Genomic DNA, 25,912 nt, shown 5'->3' with positions numbered 1-25,912 from the left:
GCAATAACAATATGGGCTTAGCTGCCTTTAAAGCATTCTTTTGGGTATTGAAGTTATTTTAAATTAATTCCAACTTTTGTAACCATGGGAAACACAGTACAAAAAAAACTTCTGCCACTGCTGCCTGGAGGACATAGAGCAACACAATCTTCGCTCTCTCCAGAGATTTACAGGTGTTTATGAGAGGCTAAGAAAGAAGAGGAGATAGACGGTGACAGTGCCAGGATGTACCAGTAGATGTACATCCTGCAAAAATAATTTTGCCACAGACTTTTTGTGGTGGGTAAAGAGGGGACTTTTGTCCCTTGAAAGCCCTTACATCCTAAATGCAAAGCCACCATATGTTAAATCCAATTCCCGAGAAGGGGACTAGAATTTCAAAACAAGGTTTGACCTCCTTAAGAGTCTTTTCTGCCTCCTCAATTTTCATGTCCCTTCAGAAACCCATGTCTACATGCCTGCAGGAGTGATTGCCCCAAAACGATCAACTGTGAATAATGTGTGAAGTAGCTTGTATCTGAGGAAGTATTACCATATTCATAAAGTAGCAGCCTTGTGGACTTACAGGGTTAGATACTTGGAAGCTGTCACAGATCTTTCCTACCTTTTCTCAGCTGCACTCTGGTAAAGCTCCCATAGACTAATGTCCTAATGTTTTGTATTATTTTGTGTATTATATAGCTTTATTTGCATTATTTTAATTCCCAATAAACTGGATGATTAAAAGATGACCACAAAAAGCAAGTCTCTGAGAGAAATAAATAATCATATTCACATATATGACAGTTCTGTGAATATACTCATTTAAATGCCTATTTCAAAATTACTTTGAATTGTAAGGTTGCAAAAACATTAGTAACAAGACTATTCAATTTTTGGTTTAGTATGAGTTTTTTATTCATTGGAAAAGTGAGTTGAAATTGCTTGGAGCTACCTTCTTAAATAACTTCCAGATTGAACATGTACATTTTGCATGCAAATAAGACTGAGAGATTGTGGCTACAAATAGCTATACTTGATTTGAATATGCAAAAATAGTATTTGCATGTGTGAACTTTACTAGAAGACGAGTAAGAGAGTTTAAAAAACAGGCTTGATATCTGTGTTTTCTAATCTTCTGCAGGATGACAGGAATATTTATCAAACTGAAGACACACAGGAATATCAGGAACAAATCTGAAAACTGATGGAGGAAAAAAGGGAAAAGAATAAAATTATAATCCAGTATACTCTCATAATTCAGCAGTCAATCAGATTGTACTTTATGGAAATAAAGTTTCACAAGCATGATAATAACAATAAACATATCACAACTTACATTAGCCAAGTATTTCTTAATAGCAAGTTGGTAGACCTTGCTTTCCTTCAGATACAGTCCTTGATTTTTTACTGAGTCTCCTACAGTTCTGTGCCCTGGTTCAGTGTCTGGATGAAGTCCAAATTCTATTCCTGCTACCTGAGGAAATATGGAAGTTAAGAAGACAAATACAAGATAGGAAAAAGGAATAAATCAAATTAATGAACCATTCAGAACAATGCAGTAAGAGCCAGACTCAGAGCAAAAAAGACACTGCTCTTAAAATAATAAGATTAATGAGATCATACTTGCACCAAATATCCTACAGTTATAAGGGTATTTGTGGCAGAAGCTGTTACTTTTCTTGCCAACAGTCAACAACTGGTCATCTATGTTAAGACACTACCAGATGAAAGGTATCTGAATTTTTTTCCCAGTTTTTATATTTGCATAATACAGTAATAATATTAGAAATGTTTCTTGTAGAGAAGTAATCATCATATTTTGTACAAGTATGGCACAGGGTTTGCAATACCATTATCCCCATTAAGTGAAACTGTGTGAAATATTTTAAGTGTCTAAGACAACTATTTTCATACACAGGTAGAACAGACTGGATGATCACCCTACAAACTTCCCATCAAGAGCTGGGTATCTGTAAAACTTCTTTTAAAAAGCCCCCAATAGTTGTCTGGCTGGAATTCTGACTACTAGCAGTGTATCTGCAACAGGGAGGACAGCAAAAAGATCACCCATAGTAAAATCCTCTGCTGTTTAAACAAAGGGTATATACAAAATCATAACAGAAAAATAATGAAATTTCCTTTAGGATTTTTCCTCCATACACATTTGGCTGAATAATACATTTTCTTGTTCAAAGATTTGAGGTTAGCTGTGGTTTGAGGTCATGCTAAATAAGAAAGAATGTGTGTTAAAAAGTTGTTCAAATAATGGTGAGGTAGCAGTCGATACTGCAAAGATGTATACACAACTTCATGTGCAGTAAACAATCTTAGAAAATTAAGCAAACATGTTGATTTAATGACTTCTAGAGGTGTGTTGCTTTTTTAAAATATTGCATACATGGGTAGATGGGGAAGACAAATCTCAATCATAATCCCATCCATCACAAAATAATGATAAAGCTAACTTAAATCCAAAGCCATCTGGGTAGCAGGTAAATAGTGATTTAAAAACAAAATAAAACAAAAACAACAAAAAAACCAAAACCAAACAACTAACAAAACCCAACAAAACCAACCAACCAATCAACCGAACAAACCAGTATAAAGAGAGTAATTATTAGCTAGGAAGAATAGGAAAATAGAGATAGCAACACCACCCAAATTGATGGTATATGAAGACTTGTAGAAGCTTTCATTTTTTGAATAGTTCAGCAGCATTTTGATTTAAAGCATATTTGGCAAAACCAATTGCTCTGCAGATTTAGTAAGATCAAGGTTTTGTATGTGGGAAATATGTTCTCAAATTGCTTCTTATTTGATTGAGGAGTGGAAATAATTGCAAAAATATGTTGCTTTCAAGACTAGAACCAGGATTTCACCCAAGCTATTTTTTCTCATTACAGTACTGCTGTATTTTAACCAAGCATCATTTTTCACTCTTACCGTATTTGCTCTACAAACACAATATGCTTGATTCCTGCCTTGGATACCATATACTTTAAAAAACAAAAAAACCCTGCAAAAACCACAGAGATGGAGAGTGTACAGAAAAGTAGATCTTTTAAGTAATGGGAATCACCAATACAATCTAACCTATATATACAATTTTAAAATTATTTGTCATAAGACTATGTGTTCATATATGCACCAGTATGTATGTTATTGTACTTCAATCATAACCTGAAGTAGTTAGCTTATGTGATCAGTTCACATATTTTCAGTATGTGTATTGATATACGAAGCATTCAGATTTACTTTTACAATTTTTTTGCTAATTTTAAGTTCCTAATTTCTTCAGAGGTTTCTTTTCCTCTAATATAACTATCTTTGAATGCTTTCTTTTGTGTTACTTCTGGTTTTGTTCTTACTTAGATATTAAGGAGGGCCTACTCCAAACTAAATAATTAAGTCACATTTCCAAGGTTAAATATTAACATATTCAAAACATTCTGAGTTACCAAAAATGTTTTAAATGATGACCTGAAGTAGCTAGTGCTACATCAGCATAAGCAGCTTCTAGTATTGCATTGGCTCTAGGATTTCCTAAACTGCTTTCTGCTCCTCACACAGCATTTCTATAACCATTTATTTCTATATCAGCTGGACAAAGAACTACTTCTAAAAGATGCTGAGTAGTAAGATTCCCAATATACTTATTAGCAACAAACATTCCTTAATTCTGGAAATCTGTTTAAAAAACAGATTTGTTTTATAATTTTCAGTAGGAAAAAAGAAAAACATGAAAAATGTGTATTATCCCTTCAGTCCCATAAATCTGAATAGACATATAAAATATTGTTTGTTTTGGCCTTAATTAATACCAACACTTCTAAAGCCACCTAGCTTACACTCTACATCCATGCTTATGAGTTTAGCAATACCAACAAAGCTACAAAATACACCTCTGGAGTTCATCTAAGCAGGGGGAATTCCAATCTAGCATTTCTTCTTACTACATCTGACATAAATGATTTGCAGATAATGATAGTGGACAGCAGAAGTGATCAAGACTTGCTGTGAGAGTATAAACCCAAGATATTCTTGTAAGAGTAATAAATACAGTTCTATCCATCATTGTCCTTAGGAAGAAAGCTTGACTGAACTGCAGGAGATGACTCTGCAAGTGACTGAATTAAGGGAGTTGTTCTCGTCCAGGGAATCAGTTGTCAAATGCAAAGGATATCTGGGATTTTACTTGTGAGCTTTGAAAAGTTAAAATGACCCTTTTTTTGTTTTATATTGCCTTTGCAAAGGAGAAGGTAAAAAGATTCAAATGATTGCACTAATTCCTATAAGAAGACCGAGAAGAATTTAGCCAGAACTTGAGAATACATGGTAACAGCTGATAGCCACGTACATCAAATTAACAGGTTGTAGCTTGTTGCTTAAATCCATTTTGGAACCATCATCACCTACGTGCATTTCCTCTGCAATTTTCTTAACTATTCTCCAGTTAAATGTGTGAAACAAATTCACCTGTGGTCAGCAAGAGAAACGTTTCTGCATTTGAAAGACAGTTCTGATCAAGGATTGCAATCAGCTTCACAGTCAAGCTAACTTTAACAGTCTCAAAGTTTTACTGTAACGTGTGCTAGTTTTTAGCATCTTTTGTGAATACCAACAATCTAATTAAAATTGTCGTGTGATCTCCAGAGCCACCTCAGGAGCAGAGAATATAGCGGATGCCATGCTACTACAGCATGGCAAAGACTGCTTTATAGGAATGTACCTGTGGTGGACTGTAAATGGTATCAGTGCTGCATATCAAATAGCTTACTTAAATTCAAAATTTTGTCAGAAATGTTTTATTCAGAGTAGGAACGCACTATGCAACTCAACAGCAATAACCACATAAGGGATTTAAATATAAAGCTCTAGGGATTGGAGTGTTACAGTAGTATTACTAATAAATATCAATAGTAAAGGGAATTCTTATAGATGGTGATCTTTCAGTTAGAAAGTCCCAGCATCCATAAAACAGAATGTTATTGAATGCTGCATTCTTTCACTCTGCTATTGCTTCTAACTCTTGAACAAGTAGCTATGTCAAGGATAAATTAATTCATATTAATCCATATACCATTCATATGCCACATCATAAATATACTATTTCCAACTAATTCTCTCAAGAATTCAGTAAGTGACACACAGAGGGATGTCAAGGGTACTGTTTTTTACTATGAGCTTTCCTATATCCTGCAGATACATTAATATTTTATGATCGAACTGGCTAAATGACAAGATTCCTAAATGCCATTTTCATAGGTGAGCTTAAAACTAAGTTTGATAAGGTGGTGTCTTTTAACAGTGATCAACTCATGGATGCACTAGAGTAACCTTCCATTAAAAATTAAATTGAAACAATAATAAAAAACAATAGGCCATATTTGTCTGTGGTCTAAGTTTACTAAAGCCAGTCAAGTTGTATCAGGAAGAAATATGGATCTCACTTCAAGGTAGAAGGGAAAACCAGTTCACAAATTTCTGTTAAAAATAAATCTAAACTGTATTTATAAAAGCAGGAGAATCCCATGATGGCAATGTAAACACAGTATAGTTAATTGCATCTAGAATACTACAGAATATAGTACACACAGCACTTACAGCTTCCCACCCCCTAAATTCACACTTAGATATGAAGTCAAGGTGGTAGAGTAAAGCTATTCTTTACACTATGGTAAAGCTCTACATCCAGGAACATGGAGATGCTTCCTGGCCCTATATTATTGATGTGATATTATTGAAAAAAGTTGTTGGCTTTTTAATAAATTTGAACCTAATTCTCGTTAGCTGTTTATTTTTTAACATTAAGAAAATCACACCCACCTGAAGGTTCTGAGTATACTCACTGATCACTGATTTTATACATAAATCTTTTTCTGGATTTCCCAGAATGTCAGTTCTTTGAAAATTATAGTGTAAGGATGAACCAAAGTTTCTCTTTTCTTTGAGAAATTTCTAAAATTAGACTTCTTCCATAAAGCATGTTCCATTTATCTTTTTTATTTTATAATCATTGTCATGGCCAACTAGCATCAGATCTACTCCATGGGTATTCTGTGCAAGTAAGTCTGACACTTTGTGTCATAAACTGTGATAAGCTCTGCTCCCTCTGCTTTAAGTTTTGCAGATATTTCATTAGCTGCTTTGCTATAACTGTACAGTTTACGTTAATTTGTTTATAGTAGCAAAGGTACCTAGCCTGTTAACCCAATTCTTATAGTATTCCATTTAACTATATTTTTTTTATTGTGCTGTGACTTAATGGTTCCAAAGTAAATCTGTCATATACATTGCAGAGGAAACCTGAAAAACTGCATTTGTTGTACATTTTCTTCCAGAATATCCAACAGCAAAATCAAATTCATGGTTTCCTAAATGTAAGTTCAGAAGGTAATGTTTTGAAGTTAATACAAATAACTGTAAATTTTAGCCAAGTGCCGCTTTTATGTATCATTTACTATGAGCTAGAGATTGAGGAATCATATACTTCACCTTGTCCTTAAAATAACTTGATAGGGGGACTTAGTCTATCTATCCTTTATAGCAAAAAACCCTAGATCAATTAATTTATTTTTGCAGCTATTCTAGATACACACAATTGTAAAGGACACTTTTGTGCATCCATTGCTTTCAATTCACAACTTATCTAAGTTAAAACAGTCATAAATCATCCTTATGGGAGCATTTTTTTATGAAGGCTCAAGAAAAAATGTTTACATTTAATGCCCAGCCAGATAGTTGAGGTGAATAAAATATCTCTCAGCTTGGTATGATATTATTTTCTGTATTGAACATGAAATAATATGGAGGGAAAAAAACCTATTGTCAGTGGCCTACAAAAATATTACATAGTACAACAGTAGGCATAAGAAATACTGGGCACTGTAGTCTCAAGTCTGTGTATAATTACAGAATACTACATAAAAGCAGCACTAAGTGGGCTTTTGGTTCAAATCCTGGACCTACTACTGGTGTAGTCCCTGAAAAGGTCCCTCCTTGATGAATTATCCTAGAGGGTTCTGGATGCTAAGATGCTTCTGCAGAGGATTTAACTGCTAAGGACAAAATCCCACATACTTAATAAACTTGAAATAACACTAGCATCAGCAGAAGTACTATTTAATACGAAAGTGACTGTTAGTGTCTACACAGGCAGATTTTTATGAGTACAACTGCTTATGGTACTTTTGTTTGAAAAATATTATCTTTTCATGTTTCAGGTTGTACACATTCCTGTTTTGGAGTATATGTAAAACAAGAGCAGAAAACCGAATTTGATTATAAGGAATTAAATTTACTTCCTAAAAATTAACAAGCCTCTGGGTTTTGCAAAAGAGTAACCAAAAATCGTAAGGACTGAGAAAAGACTAGCTGACCTCATCCTTCCACCCAACTAAATCCATGGCTGAAAGGACAGATATGTTTGGAAACACAAAGCAAAACAAACAAACAAACAAAAATCCATAAAGAGAAAGAATCATCTGCTTGATATATTTTTGCTTTTCCTTTTTGACTCATAAGAAGCCTTGTGCTGGCTTAGCAACCTTAAAGGACCTTTGCCTTACTTGTATGGGTAGCTGCCAAATAAACTAGCTTGTGTTTCCTGGGTTAACACACTGCTGTTTTCAGTAGCCAGTTTTGTTGTCTACTAGTTCTGAAACTATTTGTCACGATCTCTTTTGGGAGTCTGAACACTTGCTGCCCACATCAAAAGCAAAGTCTGTTTCAACTAAGTCAATTACTCTAGTTACTAAACAGTATTTCTTTACAAAAGCATACTTTGAATGGTTTGCCTGTTAATTTCAAAGCAGATTGTAGGCCAACCCAAAAGTCTCCCATAGACTTAAGTGGTCTTGGATTTACTTCTCCCCTAAAGTAATGGTCCCATAGTTGCTACAAGTAGCACTTAGGTTAGAGGTGAGCTGGTTTCTTTTTCTTTAAAGAATTTACTGTTGACTGGTGATTTTATACTACAGCCCCATATTTGCGGGATTAGATTTTCCTTTGATTTCTGCCATCTTGGAGGCAAGCTTTCACTCTTCATTCGTTCCTGAAGAGGATATTCCACTTGTCGACAGGAGTTTTGGGGAAGAGCCTGCAGAAGTGCATGCCCTACACCCTCTGTATCCTAAGAAGCTGGGCTCTGCAGAGCACAGACCTGCCATGGCACACCTCTAACAGGGACTGGAAAAGCCACAGAGGTGCTGCCACTATACAAGTCATGTGCTTGTCCTGCTGTGACAAGGGCTATGCTGAGGCATGCAGAGCACTACTTCAGCCACTGGATCAAAACAATGTCTTTCTACCCATCACATCAAGAATTTAGGCTGTGTTGACAATGCAAAGACCACAGGCTGCAGTAAAGGTAAGAACACAAGGTCCTGCCTGAGACAACTTAAAATCAAAAAGCTGCAGATGACCACCCACAGCTGGGAATAAACCAACAAACCACAGGTATTATGGAATTCAATTTACCTTAGATTTATTTACCAAAGGCTGCAAATGGGCAGGACATTTAAAATAGGAATCACGTGTTTTCCTTCTTGCTGCACATAAAGCTGATGGATTTAAGCAGACTTCCACTAAAAATACTAAGTGGATTCAGGGAATCAAACTTTTTATATCTTTTGCAGGTCCACAAGGAAATAAAACAAAACAAAACCCAGGCCCACCTGACACACTCTTGCTCTTCATCCATACTTGTACCTTCCTATTTATTGCTGAATTAAAAGCTTTTGTTTGGCATTTCCTCAAAATAACTGAAAATATTTTCAAATAAAACAGATGAACAATGCTTAGAACACTCCATTCTTTTTCAAATGTCAATAGCAGGTGTTCTCTGAGTAGAAAGGGAGGGAAAATTAGAAAAAGGCTACAGGCAAAATGTGGATTTGCTCTTTTTCTGTGTCCCTCTGACTTGCATTTTCTCACTCTGACCTTCATTCCTAAATAACTGCTTTCTTACTGCTTTCCATTTCACTTTATTTCATCATTCATAAGCATTCTCTGTTGCTGTTCAGCTTTTTCCACCCTGTTTCTTCATGTTAGTGTATGTTTCTCCTCTTCTCATCCTTCATTTCTTCCCCACCCTTATCTTTAAAAGCTGTACAAATTTCTGCAATATTTGATAGCACTGATACTGCTGTCATTAAATCACCTCCCTAGTCCTCTATTGGGAAGAGCATTTCCAGTAACTGAATGTTAAGAAATGTTGCTTCCAGCAGTACTGAATTTGAAAAGACGCTGAAGTAGTGGCAAATACAGTTGAAGAAAGTATCTGTCTCATGAATTGACAAACTTCCATGAAATGACAAAACCTTTCATAAGACTGGGGAAGGTTGCAAAAGCAGAAGTTTTTATCTTCTGTGGGAATATTTATAAGTTAACATTTCTTATGAAGCAGGCATGATATTTTTGTAATTCCAAAAAGTCACAGAAGAATAAAGTTGAAAAGGACCTTGAGGACTCTATAATCCAATTTCCCTCCCAAGGGGGGATTAATAACGTGTGTAATTTCTGGCAGATGGTCTGTTTTCTTAAAAACCTTCAGTTAAAGTCTCCCGTGGAAAACTAATTCCAGCCCTTCACTATCCTTAACATTAAAAAGTATTTTAAATCTAACCTGAATACTCTTGTTGAAATCTATTATGTATTTCTGTGAGATGCTGGGGGGTGGGGAATTATTGCTTTCCTTATGCTGTAGCAGTTTGTGTACTTGAGAACTGCTGTTTTCTCTCAGTCATGTACTTTCAGTCTCTACAGAGTTCGTATTTTCTAGGCCACCTTAACTTTTTTTCTCCCTCCCCCTTCTCTCCAAGTGGTCCACATCTTGCTTGAAGTACAAAGCACCAGACTGGATAGGTCTTTACCAATTGGTAAAGCCAAGACTCAGTAAATATTAAGTGGAATTATTATTTCATGTGTCTTGCAAGCTGTAACACTAATTCTACCTCTTGGTATGATAGGGGTTTTTCTTACTAATAGCTTCACCTTCAAGTCAACCACAAAAATGCCTAGAACCTGTTCTGCAGGGTTTTACCTACTCGTCTTACATTTATTTGTATGGTGGATAACTTCTACCAAAGTGCAGTATCTTACATATTCCCTTACATGATTTTACAACATTTTTAAAGATGGTATCTTTGATTTGTCAGGATCACAATGAATTCTCATCTAAGTTCCAGCAATCCCTTTCACATTCATGCCATCTAATTTAATAATCATATTCCCAATACTGTCATCTGGGGGATATGGGAAACAGTGAACAAAGCTGGACTCTCAGCGGGCATCTGCTGAACCCCATTCATGTTAACCCCATGTTAAGAGTAACCCATTGATTACAACTTGAGCTGTTGTTCAGACTGTTTTGTCCTCCCTTAGCTTTGGCATTCCCCAGGGAGAAGGGGAAGAAATAGTATATAAGCAGATATTAATCCATAGTATATCTGTATATTCTATATATATATGCAGCATATGTTCCATAGGATCCAGTCCCCTATGGTTATTCATGATGAACAAAGGCAGGACAAGGGATCTGGCCCAGTAAGTCTACCATGTAGTGTAGTCTGTGTCTACGTATGAATTTTTACATCATTTTTAAAGCTCATTTGTATAATAAATCCTCCTCTCTCATCATAAATTTTAGCCTATGCAGGGTAAGTTTTGAATTTTACTTATATTTGGAGATCTGACATACCAACTCCAAAACTATAGTTCCACTTGTCACTTAGAAGAATAGAGCACAAAACTGTTCTTTGATCACACAGTAAAAACAGATGGGAGTTTGGACAACAGAGAAGTGAGTGAGAAGCAAAATGGGAAAAATAAGGACAAAATACAGAGTGAAAGGGTAACATAAGACTAGAAGAACAAACGATGAAAACAGGCCAGTTAAAAAAAAACATACAGCATAAACCGTGAAGAAATGAAAGCAAAGAAATAACAAGACAAAGTTAAAAAGAACAGGAAAAAGAAAAGGTAAGAAGGAAAATGCAATCCATGAAACAACACTGAAACCAAGCACTTATTTCTTTGCCTCTATACAATAATTCAGTCCAATATTTTTAGGACAGTAGTCATACATTCTCAAATCTTTAGCTCTTTACTGGCAGTACAACAGCCTCATGCAGGATTTTAAAAACATATTTCAAGACAAGGATGCGCTATATCTATCCAAATCTCTGCAGGTCCTCCCACATGCTGTGTCCTTTTCTCAATCTAAGTAATTTTCATTAAAACTTAAGCTGCTTTGCTTTTTTTGCCTTTGAAATACAGTGTCAGAAACATTGGTCTTGGTGAATATGTCTCCCTAAAACCTCTCTCTTCAGAATGTTTAATCATTTTTTGACTTTTACAAAGCTATTTTTTTTCACTATCACGCAAAACCCAAGTAAGAATTATTAGAAAGGGTTCTTCTTCTTTCTGTCATCTGCAAAGCAGAAAGGAGGAGGAAGAATTAGAGGAGATGGAATTTGCCAGCCAGAGCTTTCATTCTGACGTTTCTCAGGTTCCAAGCAATGCAGGTGACACGACAAGCAGAAGGCCACTTCTCTTATTTATGAATCTTTCCACCACCTCAGTAACCAACCAAAAAGGTAAAACTGCAAGCCTACAGGAGCAAACCAGCACAACCACACCACAATAAGGATTACCAAACTTTTTGCACAGGCAAAGAGATAAAATTAAAGCAATCTTCAGCCCTCTAAAGTTCGCAGAATCATGCATATAACAAAACAGCAAAACTGGAAAGCCTGGACAGTATTTTCTGAGAAGCCGCCATTCTACCATTCTAAAATACCAGGGGGAGGGAATGTTTTATTTGCTTTCATGTGGATAATCATATGCTTTTTTTTGGTTGACTTTCATATTCCATGTTTCATATTCTTAAATTCCCTAGTTTATTCAGTTCTAGTTTTCCTTAAAACTCTCCCTGCTTTCAGTGAATGTCCTTGGAATAACATCAGGCAGCACCATCATTCTCAATCCTTTTCTAGATTTTTAAAAAGATAATGTAATATTTAAAGGTCCGGAAAGCAAAAAAGGAAGATCCTCATTACTGTCCTTGTATGTCACACACGCACAGCCAGATTCTCAGAAGTGCACAGTATTTATCAAGAACAATTACAGGTTTTGTTTGCTTTGTTTTGAGTTGAAAATTGTACCCATGAAATTTAAAAAAAAATGTGAATTTTGTGGGTTGGTGAGCTTGCTGAAAGCAGGTTGATAACTGGTTAAGGACAAGTAGAACAAAGACACTTGGCAATATATGTTTCTATTATGGATGGCTGGATTTCAGTGCAGTTACTCAGAGCAGTAAGGCTAAAAAGCTTGTAAGGCAGAATAAGAGCTCAGGTTTCCCCGCTAAAATCACTGATCATTTGATTCAACCCACACTGCATTTTCATGTAAAAATGAACACTTGACATGTACCAAAAGTAAATTAAGTCATGGTTTGTGGTGTGCTGTAATGATACTTACATAGAAACCACATCATTTTCTGTGTGATTTAAGCTTTCATTTAAAGAAAATATGAAAATGTGGTTATTAAAATAATCTTTCAAATGTGAAAATGTATTGAACTGCAGGGTAACAGTCCAGATGATAGCTCTTAAGAGGATGTGATCCACTTCTGTTCATTTAAATAAAACATTAATTCCAAAGTGAAGTAATGATAATTTCAAAAATCAATGCTGTATCTCTTCTGACCATTTAATAGAAATGTGCAACAACGGAATAACTGAAATTGAAGTCCGTTTGCTTTGTAGGGCTACAATATCTCTTTGAAATATATAGCTAGTGAATAGTTATCAGGACAGGCAGAAGAGTGGAGATATAAAGTAGCCAGTAAAGGCTTTTTCAAAAAGGCCACATTCAGATGGCAAACAGAAGAGGATTCAGAGTACTGCTGCCTCCAATGAGTTTACTAATTGTGAGTTGTCTTTTCATCTTCTTATAACACAAACAGAATTTTGTCAAAGTGACCAAGCCTGAGTGTCCAGTCTGATTTAGTTTCCAGATTGTCATTAGGTCACCAGCTCTGACAGTTATATTTTGATTATTCCTTGTAACAGCATAATTCTTGTGTTGTTTTTATATTAGATACAGTACTGAAGTTTTACTATCCTTAACTTGCTTTTGAAATCTGAAAATATTTGTCCTTCACATGTTATCAGACCTTTGCTTTTTAAAATCTCAAAAGAGAACAGCCAAAATATTATTAAAATAATCTTTCTTTAAAAAATGTATACATGTAGCCTACTAGCAAGATTCCTCTTGTTGGTGTAGTTTATCATTCTGTATTCTATTGACTACATTAGAGCTAAAGGTAAATTATTCCTTTGATACTTTTATAATGAGAAACTGATGTTAGCCTTGTTCTCTTCAGAAATAATTATTAATTTCTGCAGTTTGAAGATTTGTTATGCTAATGTTTATTTTTTTAAAGTAGGCATTTGGGTTTTTTTTCTCATAATAACAGAAGTGCTGATGGTATTAACATTCTTTTAGTAATGATATTATGTTTTTTAAAACTTATACAGGTGGAAGCAAAAAATATCTGGTTGTATGGGCCATTCTCTTAGATTTCCTTGTCATTAAATCCTATATTGTGTTGTGCAAACATGGCTAAATTTGAAACAGTTAGTTGTCTAGCTACCTGAGTGCTCCCACAGGTATTTCCATATAAATTCATGTTGGAGTTACATATGTAAATACATGTTGTAAAGGAAATGGAGAACATATGCTGGATTATCTGATTTAGAATTTCTTTCATTCTCTGATTTAAGGAATACAGTTGCTTTTAAGTGCCAAAAATCTTAGTGCAATAATCTCAGGCATTCTCAGGGCATGATTTAAGTGTCACAAACAGTCTTTTGCAACACTTACAGAGAAGGCAAGTAAAGCAGACTAAGCCATTTTGACATTTTTGCTAGCTTAAGCATGTTGTCCCATGCATTCACAACCAGGAGAAACATGCCTGTACTGGGCTGACAGCTACAGACGGACTCACTAATGACTGCATTTTTTTAAAACTTCCAGTGACTGCAAGCAAAATAAGCCTTCTCCTCAGCATCTCCACTGCTAATACACTGCGTGGACATTAGTTTCCTAAGTAATCTTGGAAATTGTTGAGATTGACACAGCAGAACTTAGAAAAAAATTCCTGTTTTCTTTACAATCTCATCTAATTTATTGCTAGTCTTTGCTGAACTGTGACTACAAATTTCATAGGACAGAGATGTCTTTGTTTGCTTTGAGGGGTATCTACATAAATTATTTATAGACATTTAAAAAAAAAAAAAAAAAAAAAAGACTCAATTACTCTATTTGGGGTCAAAAACTCTGTATTGACTTCCAAACAGACTAAATATAATATTTTTCTATGTCTTGGTATTAGACTAGCAGACACTAACAATATACTAATGTGCAATCTTTGCTACAAAATGATCTGACTTCATAAGCCCTGAACTGAGCACAGGCTGAGAAGGGGTGCAGGGAGCTGCCACCACCGCTGGAGCATCTCTGAAGCCAGGAAGGCTAACACCCTGGATACATGAAAGACCTATTTGTGGAAATCAGACCAGAATAGTGCCTCCTGTGGCACTCCTTTCCTTAACTTCCGATCCTGTAGGAAATGATTCATTAAAAAAAAAAAAAAGGCCATCGAAGCTGTGATTCTCAGATGCATTATTACATTTTATGTATGAGGGTTAAACAGTTTTACTCCCCAGGAAACCTGGTACAAAAATCAAGTACTTTACCTCCAGGCACTATTCTGACCCTGCATTTCCAGGGAATAAATTTGCGCTCTGTTTAAAATGTACTGTATTTACTTAGAAAGACAGTTCCCTTTCTTTAAAAATATATTTTAAAGAAATGTGAAGAAGTCTCTGTTGTTATTCTTGAGTTTTCATTTTCAATCTAACTTTAAAACTTATATTTTATTTTTCTGTCCTAAGAAGATCATACAGAATTACTTTCCTTTATTTTCTTCTGTACCTGTTTCTTGGTTTCCTCTTCTGTCTTGGTATCTCTACAGAAATGACCTTTTTTTTTGCCTTCTCTATTCCTTTGCCTCTTTTTCACTTTTTTTTTCTTTTTTTCCTCCAAAGACATCTCCTCACATTTCTCGGTTAATCAGTGTCTCTTTCATAACTTATCTAGTCCATTATATTCTACTCACCCTTGGGAAATATTACCAGAAGCCAAGGACCAGAGAAATAAATGGATTAGACAAAGATTACAAGAAAATGGGACAAGAGAGACTCCCAAGTAAAAAGTTCCTCTCAGTTGATTTTTTAGAATTACAATATAGGCTAGGTATAGCAAAGCCTACGTATTTACTTTTATTTTGTTTGGAGTTACCAAAGAATTTGACTATGTAACGGGCCAACCAAGCTTATTTCAAGGTCACCTACTTACGGTCTTGAGAGGATGCTGCAGGAGGGAGCACCAAGCCTCTACTTATTGCCATCCATTAAACATTGGGAGATGAAGCTAGAATAAGGCCACTTGTGGTAGGAACTCTCGTTCAGACAAGAGGAAAGAATCCTGTCTCTCTCTTTCCAGGAAAGCGTTGCAACATATATACCTCTGTTTTCTCAAGAGAGCATTTTGTTTCCTGGTGGTATATATTTCCAAACTGAGTCTTATTTCTCCTGCTGCCCACCCTGTGACAGCATTTGGTGGCTTAGCTTGGAGCTCTTCCCCCCAGCCCAAGAACTGGGATGCCTACAAAAATCATTGTTTCTTACGCATCCCAGAATGACTTGTTGCCTGTCACTCCTCCTTCTCCAACATAACCCTGGGGTGCCACCAAATTCATCATGTCCCATGATGATTTCAGAGGTCGAAAATACGCAGTCTTATAAATTACAGAAGGAATCACCAGGTCCACTTCCAAATGTGGACATACTGAAGATACAAACTATCAGGAGTGAACATGCTGTAGGTCGCTGGGACTTCAAAACTTCCAGATGTTGGCTGAAGGGCAAAATTCAGCTGTGACTCAGCTTTATACAGGGCTGATATATCACCAGGAACTAAATTCTAACCTTTTTTAAAAGCCAGTGGGACTTCTGGCATTGACTTCAAGGGACCAGAACTTCAGCCAAGACAGGTAATGTGCAAGCAAACACGTTTGCACTCTCTGGTAGATTTATTGTTCTTGTTGTTGGCTTTAGTATTAGTATTATTTAATTATTGCTGTTTCAGTAGCTCGTAATAAAACTAGAAATAGACTGAAGTAAGACTAAAGCACGTGACTAAAATGATACATAAGCAACGATTAAAACACTAGCATTAATGTGGCATAGTACTATGTTTTAATTTCCCTTTACAAATAGGTATGTTTTGTTCTACATGGATGTGAAAAGAAGATGTATTCGTTTTGCTTTTTGCCAGTATTAAAATATTTTCCTTGTCATTAGGTAATGGCTTGTCTGTATATGGAAGCAATACAATGTCCTGGCTCAAAGCTTGTGTTTATGCAGCACCAAATTCAAGCATTTATTTCCTATGAGTAATAGAATTAAGTTTACTACCAAAAAAAAAAAAAAAACAAAAAAAGTGGTGTCCTTAAAATAGCACTTGTGAACTGCAAGTTCTTGCTGCTCTAGATGCTGAACTAGTATGTTTACTACGGTAATATTATAATTGCAAGGCCAAATTAGTTTTACCTAAAGTGATGACAGTGCTTGCAAGCGCTGCAAATCCATCAACACTAACACACACCCAGTAGCTTCCATGTCTGGGAGAATCGCAGAAAATGTCTAAAAAGAGTTTCAGAACAGAGATACCAGGGTGCCTGCCTTACAGCAAGGCTCAGCGCAGCCTGAAGAGAGGCCCTCACCCCGCCAGAGTCCCATCGCTGGCCCAGTCGAGCTCCTTGGTCGAGACTGGTTTTCTGCGTGTGATGCGTTTGGCGTCCCTCCGGTATCAAGAACATGACTGAAACATAAAAACCTTCTGTTTAACGCCCTGAAGACATAGCCGCTGTAGCAGGAGCGAGCTAGACAGCCATCGCTACCCGGCTACAGAGGGGAACAGCACCAGCCCTGGCGCTGAATCTGGCCCGGGAACCGGTACCTCCCCCCAGGGCAGTGCAGACCCCGAGGGGCCCCGGGTTAAAGCAGCTGCGGACCCAGCGCCGGCGCAGCCCCACGGCCCCCCCCCCCCCCAGCCCCCGCCCGGCAGAGGGGCCGGTGCCCAGGGCCCCCGTGGGGGGGGGACACTGTCAGCCTCAGCCTGCTGCGCTGCAACCGCACGGTCGTGCCGGAGCACGGGGGAAACAACTTCTCCAGTCGATCGCTATTATTGAATCCTTCCTACAATGAGCCAATGCAACCCACCGTGCAGTTACATCGCACCCTCCGAACGTTGCTCTTAGCCCCCCGAAGTAAGATGCTTTTTTAAGTGAAGGGGAGGGGGGGAAACAACACCCAATCCAAACAAAAAAAAAAACAACAAAACCAAACAACTTTGAGCGGTGAACCGAGTCTTTGCTCAACAGGAAAGTATTTTCTAAGTAAGCCTCTTGAAGATTAGCATCAGCTTCGGCAAAATAACGGACGGGCGGGGGGGGGGGGGGTGGGGTATGTGCTAACTGACCGGAGGAAAGCCGAGCCGGGGGTGGGCTGCCGCGCGCTTTCCCGCCCTGTGGGGGCGGCGCGCCGTACGGCGCGCCGCCCCCACAGGGCGGGAGAGCGCGCGGCAGCCCCCCCAAACCCCCTCCCCCGGGCCCTCACCGCCCCACCGAGCGGCTGCCGGCGGGAGCCGGGGTGAGCCGCGCCGCGGGGGAGCGCGTAAGTGGCGCGTCTCCCCCGGCGGGGAGCATCGTGGGTAGGTTTCGTCGTCCGCTGTATGGGAGCCCTTCTCCGTCGGGTACGTCCGCGTTTTCCTTGCTCCCACCCGCTGCCGGCGGAGCATGCCACCGGCGGGGCGGTTCCGCGGGGACTGACATGCTGCTGAAGGAGGGAAGGCGCCAGCCCCTCCGCCTCTCGCCGCGGTAGCGGAGGCGATGCTGCAGGGCGCTCCCCGGGCTCTCCCTCAGGCGCCAGGCTATCGCCCACAGCAGCCGCGCTCGCTGCCGTGAGCGGCGCCGTCCCGGTCCCGGTCGCGCTCGCGGTCCCGGCCGGGCCGAGGCGACGAGCGGCGCGGGCCCGCACCCCTCCTCGAGGCGGCGGCGGCGGCGGCGGCGGGGGAAGGCGCTGCCCGCGGCCGCGGGGCCCCGCGCGGCGGGCGGCTCCGCGCGGCGGATGCGTGTGCATGAGCTCTGCACCGAGCGGGCGCAGGAAGCGCCCCCGCTCCGCCGCCTCCATCTTCCAGGGCAGCAAGACCTCGCCGCACGGCCGCGACAGTGAACGCCGGGGCAGCGGCTGCGACAGCGCCTACCAGACCCAGCGAGTCCTGGATGACTGCAAGATGGTGGGTATCACAAATGGGGCTTGCCTTAGTTTTTCCTCTTTTTTTTTTTTTTTTTGGTTTTTTTTTTTTTTTTTCCCCCGAGCGCTCTCGTCGCTGGCGGCCGTGCCGCTCCTCCCGCCAGCTTGCCTATTCCCATCACGTGCAGTCGCACTATTTTTAAAACTGCGGTCCCCGCCGGGGGGGTTGCTGCCCTGTCGCCTAACCCGTAGCGGCTCGGAGGCGGGAGAGGGGAGGGGGAGGCGAGACCTGTGGGGAGCCGGCTGGGTGCTGCGGGACAGCCAGGGCAGGGACCGGAGCCGGGCTCCTGGTCCTGCAGGAGCGGGAGCCGGAGCCCCAGCACCCGCCGCCTTGCGCTGCCGAGCGGCTGGAGTTGCTTTTGGTTTTTTTTTTTTTGCTAGATCCGGCCAGATCTGCCCCCAGACTTGCGCTCGCTGAAGCCTAAGTAGGAAAGTAGTTGCCTCCACTGCATCGCTGCACTTGCTGCCTTGCTCTAAAATCTTTCTGGAACAGGACTCAGAATCTGAGACCCCGAAATTCTGTCCCTGACATACGTGGTACCTGTTTCCAGTCTCCACAGGGTCGCTGGTTGCAGTTGTGAAACCTCAGATCGAGCACCTGCATCCATGTTATTTTTGGACTGTAACGCTATGGTGTGACATTTTTCTCCATTCACGTTCAAAATGCTTGGATCCTGACGCTTTCCTCCAAACCGGCGCCATATACCCCCTGTCTGGCTCCTTGAGCTACAGTCAGCTGGACGTTGGGCCCCCAAATCGTTCCTCTAACCAATGACAGAAATAGAAAACAAATGAAGTTGCTGCTACTTTACTTGAAAAACCTGGATCTTGCTAAAGCTCTGTCCTTGGCATTGGAAATATACCCGCTACTTCTGTTCTGCTGGACTGTGGCAATTTTTTTCCTCTAATAACTGCAAACTGTGCTGGCAGATACCCACTCTGATACTTCAAAATCAGGAGCAGCTCCCGGCGCACCGAGGAACAAAAGCTGCCACAGTAGCTCCATAAATATACCCAACAAGTGGATCCTGCTGGGTCTTGCCTTTTTTCTCATTCCTGACAGCATAATGTCCTTGGTTAAACAGAAGTGCTAGCTTTGTAGAATTCACTGATTAGAAATAAAATATGATTTACAGATGGGTTGTCAAGATGCAGTAAGATTCAGGAGAGAAAACCAATGGGGTTTTTTTCTTCTTCTCTGTCTCGACGCTGCAACCTCGAGTGTGGTTTTGTTTTCCCTGGCAATGCTGAGGTGGCTAAATGTGTCCTCTGTTTAGATAGGGGATGTCAGGTGAGAACTGGCAAAATGTGTTTGGTGCAGCCAGTTACCAGTTGCAGGGTGAGCCGCTTTTCTCTTTTTCTTAGTGCAGAATAATTACGCTGTGTCACAACGTAGTACAGGGTTTTTTCCTCTACACTTCTTTCATGCATTCATTCTCTTAAGCTACAGAACGAGAGAGCGGAAGCCAGGTTTAGCAAATATTGTGCCTAGGTCTTTGTTTGGTGTGCGCTTTCGGTTTTGTTTCGGGTTTAGGGGTGGGAGGGTGCAGATGTACTGGAACGCACTGGGATTGTTTTGCTGCTTCAGAAGCAGAGAAACCTATTTGCTACGCTTACAATGAAATTTAAGAGAGTATGGCCAAAAAAAACGAGTCTCGATATTAGTTCTCAGTTATACAGAGTAATTACAGTGGGGTGCATGAAGAGTCAGAATGCAATACTGCAGGAGAAGCGACTCATTTATTTTCTGATTATGAGAATCTGAGGGCTTGACTTTTAAAATTTGTAGACCTGATAGAATCCAGGTTGTTAGCATGCATGTATGTTGGGATATGTTGAACTCCTGGTGGTAATGATGGCTGCAGAATTACGAGCAGTTACTCTTGTCTGTAGTTTGGAAATTGAGATCAAATTAGCAAAACACACATAAATAAACATTCTGTTCTATTGCTCCCTGCCTTCCACCCCCACCACCATGTGGAGCAAATGGGCAGATGTGCTTTCTCTCAGAAGACAGTAAATGCTCCCTTTCCTGAAAATATTATCCCATGTACCCGATCAGTGGACCTCAGGAATAATCTTTGCATCACTGTAGAAGTTACCCATTTATCCAATAGCATCCATCTGTATCTGCTGGATATTAGATTTCTGTAGAGGTTGAAGTGATTATAAAGGTTGAAGTGTTTATTTACTTCTTTGTTTCACACACACACACACACACACACACACACATTGGAAAAAGCGCTTTCTAGAATCCTAACTGGAAAGTGTCTATCATCTGATACATCATCTCAGCTGGTAACTTCAGATCAATTTTAAGTCTGAAATCTAGATTGGAGGCCAGTGACAGAACAGAAATCATTACAAAATAAATTAGCAAAATTGCCAATGTAAAAGCAAATGCTACATTCTAATCCCTAAATGTGCTGTTAATCAGGAAGCAGGAGGAGCAAAGGCAATCATTTCTGGAGATATTTTTGTCTTCTATGATAGCAAAAAATAACCTCATGCTACTAGTAAAACAGCTGGGTTTTTGTCTGCTTAATATTTAAGACTAATAACTCAAATACTTTCAGAGATTAAAAGCAGAAACACTGCTTTCCTGCAAGTGAACATTTATAGCTCACAGAAGAGGCAGCTGCCACGGAGGCCCTAGTCATTTACTAAGTCTTGGGCACTTGATTCTGTATGCCATGAAACTAGGGGCAGCAGGAACAAGCCCTAGATTGGGCATGGTTTTTTAAAAACTTGTTTTTATCAGTGTAGTTAAATGTCTCATGTAAGTAAATCCTCTTTTGTTTTTCAGCTTGTCCAGGACTTCAATACCCAGGTGGCTCTATATCGGGAGCTGGTCATTTCCATTGGGGATGTCTCAGTCACCTGTCCATCTCTGCATGCGGAAATGCACAAAACTCGAACCCGAGGATGTGAGATGGCCTATCAGGCTCATCAAAAACTAGCAGCAATTTCTGGGTAGGAGTCTACTCATGTTTAATTAAAGCTGTATTCATGGGCACATCTTTGCTAAATACTGCATTATGGAAACTTTCAGCAAAAGCATTAACTTGTGTTTCTGTTTTAGGCATAGAGATGTATGACCACAAATTCTACAGAAAGCTGATATCCTTATGATAGTGCAATTTGGGGTCAAATCCTGTTTCTCTTACCAAGATGGTATCCTACTGATTTCACTGGTTGCTTTTATGTTAGATGAACAGGATTTTAGTCTGTACCCCTAGACAACTTAAAAAGATTAAGGGAGAAGCCTTGCCTTGCAAGGGTGAAACAGCAATAGCTTTCTGCCCAGTCCTTCATGGGGTATACTTAATTGAATAGTTAAGAGACAAGTAGCTCAGCTCAACTGGAGAATTAAAAAAACTAGAGGAAAAAATAATTAGGTGAAAATTACATAAGGGAGGGAAATACAAATACTGTTGTGAAAACTTGTGTTTACATTCTACGTGTTTTTAAATCCTTATTTGTGTTGAACTAAGGATTGAAGCTCTGCCAGCATATGATGTTTTCATGTGTTCTTTGATATTACATTATATACATTCCTTTCCATGGTGACAGAATGTATCATCACATACTTGAGACTATGGCTCAGTACAAGATAAGCCAGCATAAATAGCTGTGCCTTACAAATGGGAATTAATGCTGCTTGCACAAAGTCTAATTTTGTGTGAGTTCTTCACAATATGGCAACTGGGGCCTTTGTATTAACACGTGTACCTCCTGCATTGTGTCTCTCTCACTACACTTTGTCAGAACTTTCTGCACCTGCCTTATTCACCATAAACCATTGTGTACCACTGGAAAAACCTTCCATTTTTTGCAGCTCTGCCTCATGCCTGTTGAAGTTCTTTCATCACTTCAATGTATATGAGAAATCTGTCATAGGTTTAGTGTGTAAGGGAAGACCACACTAACAAAACAAACAGAAGAAAACACTGGTTGGTCATTTTAGTAGAACTGTCAACATTTTCAGATGTGATCTTGTGCAAAGACGCTTAAGTTGATATTGTGACCTCTGATTTGTTCGTCAAACAAAATCCGTGCTTTTAAGTGACTAAAGTCTGTGAGAATTTAAAAAAACCCAACCAACCAAAAGATACACTTCTTTTTAACCAGTGAACTGAAAATGTGGAAGCAAACAGTAGTGAAATTGATCTTGTGCACTTTCAGACTCAGAAGAGTGACAATACAAACCAAAATAATGCATCTGAATAGCAGAACCTAACTTCGATTTTTTTAATCTTTTTTTTTGTCCCCCATAAAGAAAACCATCAATACATGCTCATTTAGAAGTATGGAGGTTTTTTTAAAGTAATCATTTCACAGTTGGGAGTCTGTCATGTACACAAAGATGTCCTGAGGGTTGTGCAGTTGCTGGGAGATTGACATTTACCTAATCTAAAACTGTTTTAAATAACTGTGATAATAATGTGATATCCATAACAACTGGTAGGTGTTAGAAACACTCTGGAAATTACTTGTTTGGTTTGACAGACATTTTACAAGATGTGCTTCACATCCCCACACTCCTACAGCTGAGGAAAGCCATACAAGCCAACTTAACTTATTTGGTGTATCTGTGAGGGAAGATGAGAGATGAAGGTGCAGCAAGGATTCAGTGTAGAAAAGAAATAGGAGAGGAGTAATAAATAGCCTCAGAGGTTCAGTCCTTAATTCAGCAGGAAGAATGATGTAGCGCATATGGCATAGGATCTGGAATGGCAACCTAATTTGGTAGGAGGAAAAAGTACTGGGAAGAAAAATACTTAGGGACAGGAATGTATTAAATCATCCTCAGTATTAAATAGTTGGGAGGGTAGTGTATTGCTCAGAAACCACTGGTAGTCAGCAGTTGGGACAAAAGCTCATTTAGTTCACTGCTTTAGTTCAAAATACACAGCACTGCACTGTGGAAACCTCTGGGCAACACAACCAATTCTGTCTTCCAAAGCTTGTTAAAGAAAGCCTATTGCTTTCCCACCCAGAGAGAATAATAGCAGTTAGCTAATCATGTTACTAGACTACAAATTTTCATTGCATATCAGCGTTCTATTAGATAAGGTCATCAGTAATCTTCAGTTAGCCTCTAAGTGACCTGAGCTGTTGCAGGGCACTCTTTCTTTCAAGAAGTTGGCATCACTGTCTAGGACAACATTAAGTTCATTAATCTTGTTTGTGCTGATGTCTTTCTTGGAAAATTGACAGACAGCTTCATTTTACGCTTCCTGTTTGAATACATCAGGATTTGAGACTCTTAAACGTGCTCCTGACTCAGGCAGCTAGAAGAGGCTCCTATTTCTCTTCCTATCACACCTGTTCTACAAGACTAGGGAAGGTAACAGAGAGGAAAGGAGCAAAGACTAGGAGGGAAAGAGGCAAGAACAGATCCACTAGTGCTGACAAAGGCAGCTCTGGAAGAAAATTTGGGAATTGTGCAAAGGGAAAGAAATGCTGAGGTGCAGATAATGCATTAGGAACTGAACAGGATAGAAGTAATGAGGAGGAAGAAGCTTTGATCATGGGCATATCAGTTCTGGAATATTAGATGGACATCAGAGTGGGACAGTGGTGTAATATGAACAAGAAGAGAAGACTGCAGGTGTAGCTGTAGAAAAAGTATACACTGATATGCCAACAAAAGGAGGTTCAGCTAGGGAAATGGAGGAAATGAAAGCCGCACATTTTAAAAACTGAGGGAAAGAAAAACAAAGGAGATGATGACAAAGATAAGGAAGTAGCAAGGAAACATAAAACCTTATGAAGTCTGCATTGGATTAGACCATATCACTCCATCCAGCTCAAATCTGACAGCTGCCAGTAGCAGAGATTTCGTAAAAAAGCATACAAAACCCAGGCTGTGCGTAGAACGATGCCTGCCCTGGTATACTTGCTACTACCCACTGATCTGTAGTTTAGGGGTTTCCTGAGCCAAAGGCTGCATCTGAACAATTTGTTTCTGACAAATATGAGTTCTTACAGAAGATTTCAGGATTTGTCTAAATACGAAGGTCTCAGAAAACGCTGAGGATGAATAATGACATCTTTACACAGTGGTATGTTTAAAAATGTTACAAATTAATTTACAAAAAAAAAATAGTGAGAAAGAAAATTCAGATTCAGTCTCCAACTTAATAAGGCCTCATAGCTATTAACATCCTCTTCTTAACTTGCTCTCCTATGTATTTTTCTTGTAGAAATAGGTGAAATTTTATCAAAGAGCAGATGCATGCCTGAGTTTACCAACATTACCATGGCTTTCCAGGAATAAAAATCAGAAATAAAAATAATTTAAATTGAAATATCCTAGTTCTAGTTTATGATCTTTTAGGAATGCAAGTCAAAGCAAACTCTTCTTTCAGTGTAGGTTTTCTCAGGACTTCAGGTCTATTCCTGCTCACCCCACTCATACTAAAAATTCTTAGTGGTTTTTAATGAACTGTCTTCTGAAGACAGTGAGTAAGATTTGGTCCTTTCATTACATTTTCTGCTGTATTAATTTATCAGAAATTAAATAAATTAATTATATTGTGCATCCTTGCAGTATCAGAGGTCATGGTCAAAACTGGAGAAAGTAAAGCAGCAGGAAAATAAGTCAGCATGGTCTTTTTCCAAAGGAAAAGAAAGGAAAAATACTTGTAACAATAGGAAGATGGGGAACAAAGGTGCAAATCTCTGTTTTGGAAGGTGGTCTGCTTTATGAGATGATAAAGACCGATGATGTTTTAGAAGTCATGCTTTATAGGTGAAGTACACTAAGTCTGGGGTGTAAATGGAAAGGTAACTCAGCACTGTATTTTAAGATACAGGTCTGCACAAGTATGTACACTCTTTTGTAAATGTCCCTTTCATATTCTCAAGCACTTGATACGCTTACATAATGCAAGTACTTCTGTGTGCACTTGGCACACTGAAACCAGAACTGGCAAGTATCTCTGTGACAGTCTGTTATATATGTTGACAGTGACTTTTTTTTGCATGAAATGAAACTGCGTGAGGAGCTCAGGGGTGCATGGCAATGTACATCTGTGTGCACATAGCTTTGAAAGTGGTTGTCCTCTGTTGTTCAGACTGTGTTGCAAAGTCTTGAATCCAAGGAAAAATAAACCCCTACACTAGTGCAAGCTGGGGGCCAACCAGCTGGAAAGCAGCTTTGCAGAAGAGGACCTGGGCGATTCTGGTGAACGCCAAATTGAACATGAGCCAGCACTGTGCCTTTGGGGCAAAGAGGGCCAACAGCCTCCTATGCTACATTAGGAAGTGTTGCAAGCAGGTTGAGGGAGTTGATCCTTCCCTTCTACTCAGCGCTGTTGAGGCCATGTCTGGAGTTCTGTGTCTAGTTCTGGGCTCCCCAGTTGGAAAGAGAAAGGGACATACTGGAGTGGGTCTAGTTGATGGCCATGAACATGATTAAGAGCATGCAACGTCTCACGTACAAGGAGGCTGACAGACTGGAGTTGTTTATCTTGGAGAAG

At 39.4% G+C, this 25,912-nt stretch overlaps 1 protein-coding gene across 6 annotated transcripts in view; it reads left to right on the top strand.

Moving 5' to 3' along the window:
* The window catches only part of LOC126036054 (regulator of G-protein signaling 7-binding protein), a 153,136-nt gene that overhangs the window by 90,249 nt on the left and 36,975 nt on the right, over positions 1–25,912 (top strand). For 4 of the 6 annotated variants that reach the window (XM_049795344.1, XM_049795343.1, XM_049795347.1 and 1 more), the window contains exon 8: positions 21,232–21,398. In XM_049795344.1, the coding sequence (XP_049651301.1) occupies positions 21,232–21,398 (167 nt within the window). Of the gene's footprint in view, positions 1–17,807; positions 17,824–18,156; positions 18,409–21,231; positions 21,399–25,912 lie in introns of those variants that run through there. The other 2 variants (XM_049795349.1, XM_049795348.1) reach the window with 2 other exon arrangements.

This window comes from Accipiter gentilis, chromosome Z (genome assembly GCF_929443795.1).
Source record: "Accipiter gentilis chromosome Z, bAccGen1.1, whole genome shotgun sequence".
NCBI lineage: Eukaryota > Metazoa > Chordata > Aves > Accipitriformes > Accipitridae > Astur > Astur gentilis.
This window is presented reverse-complemented; position numbering and strand designations above follow the sequence as displayed.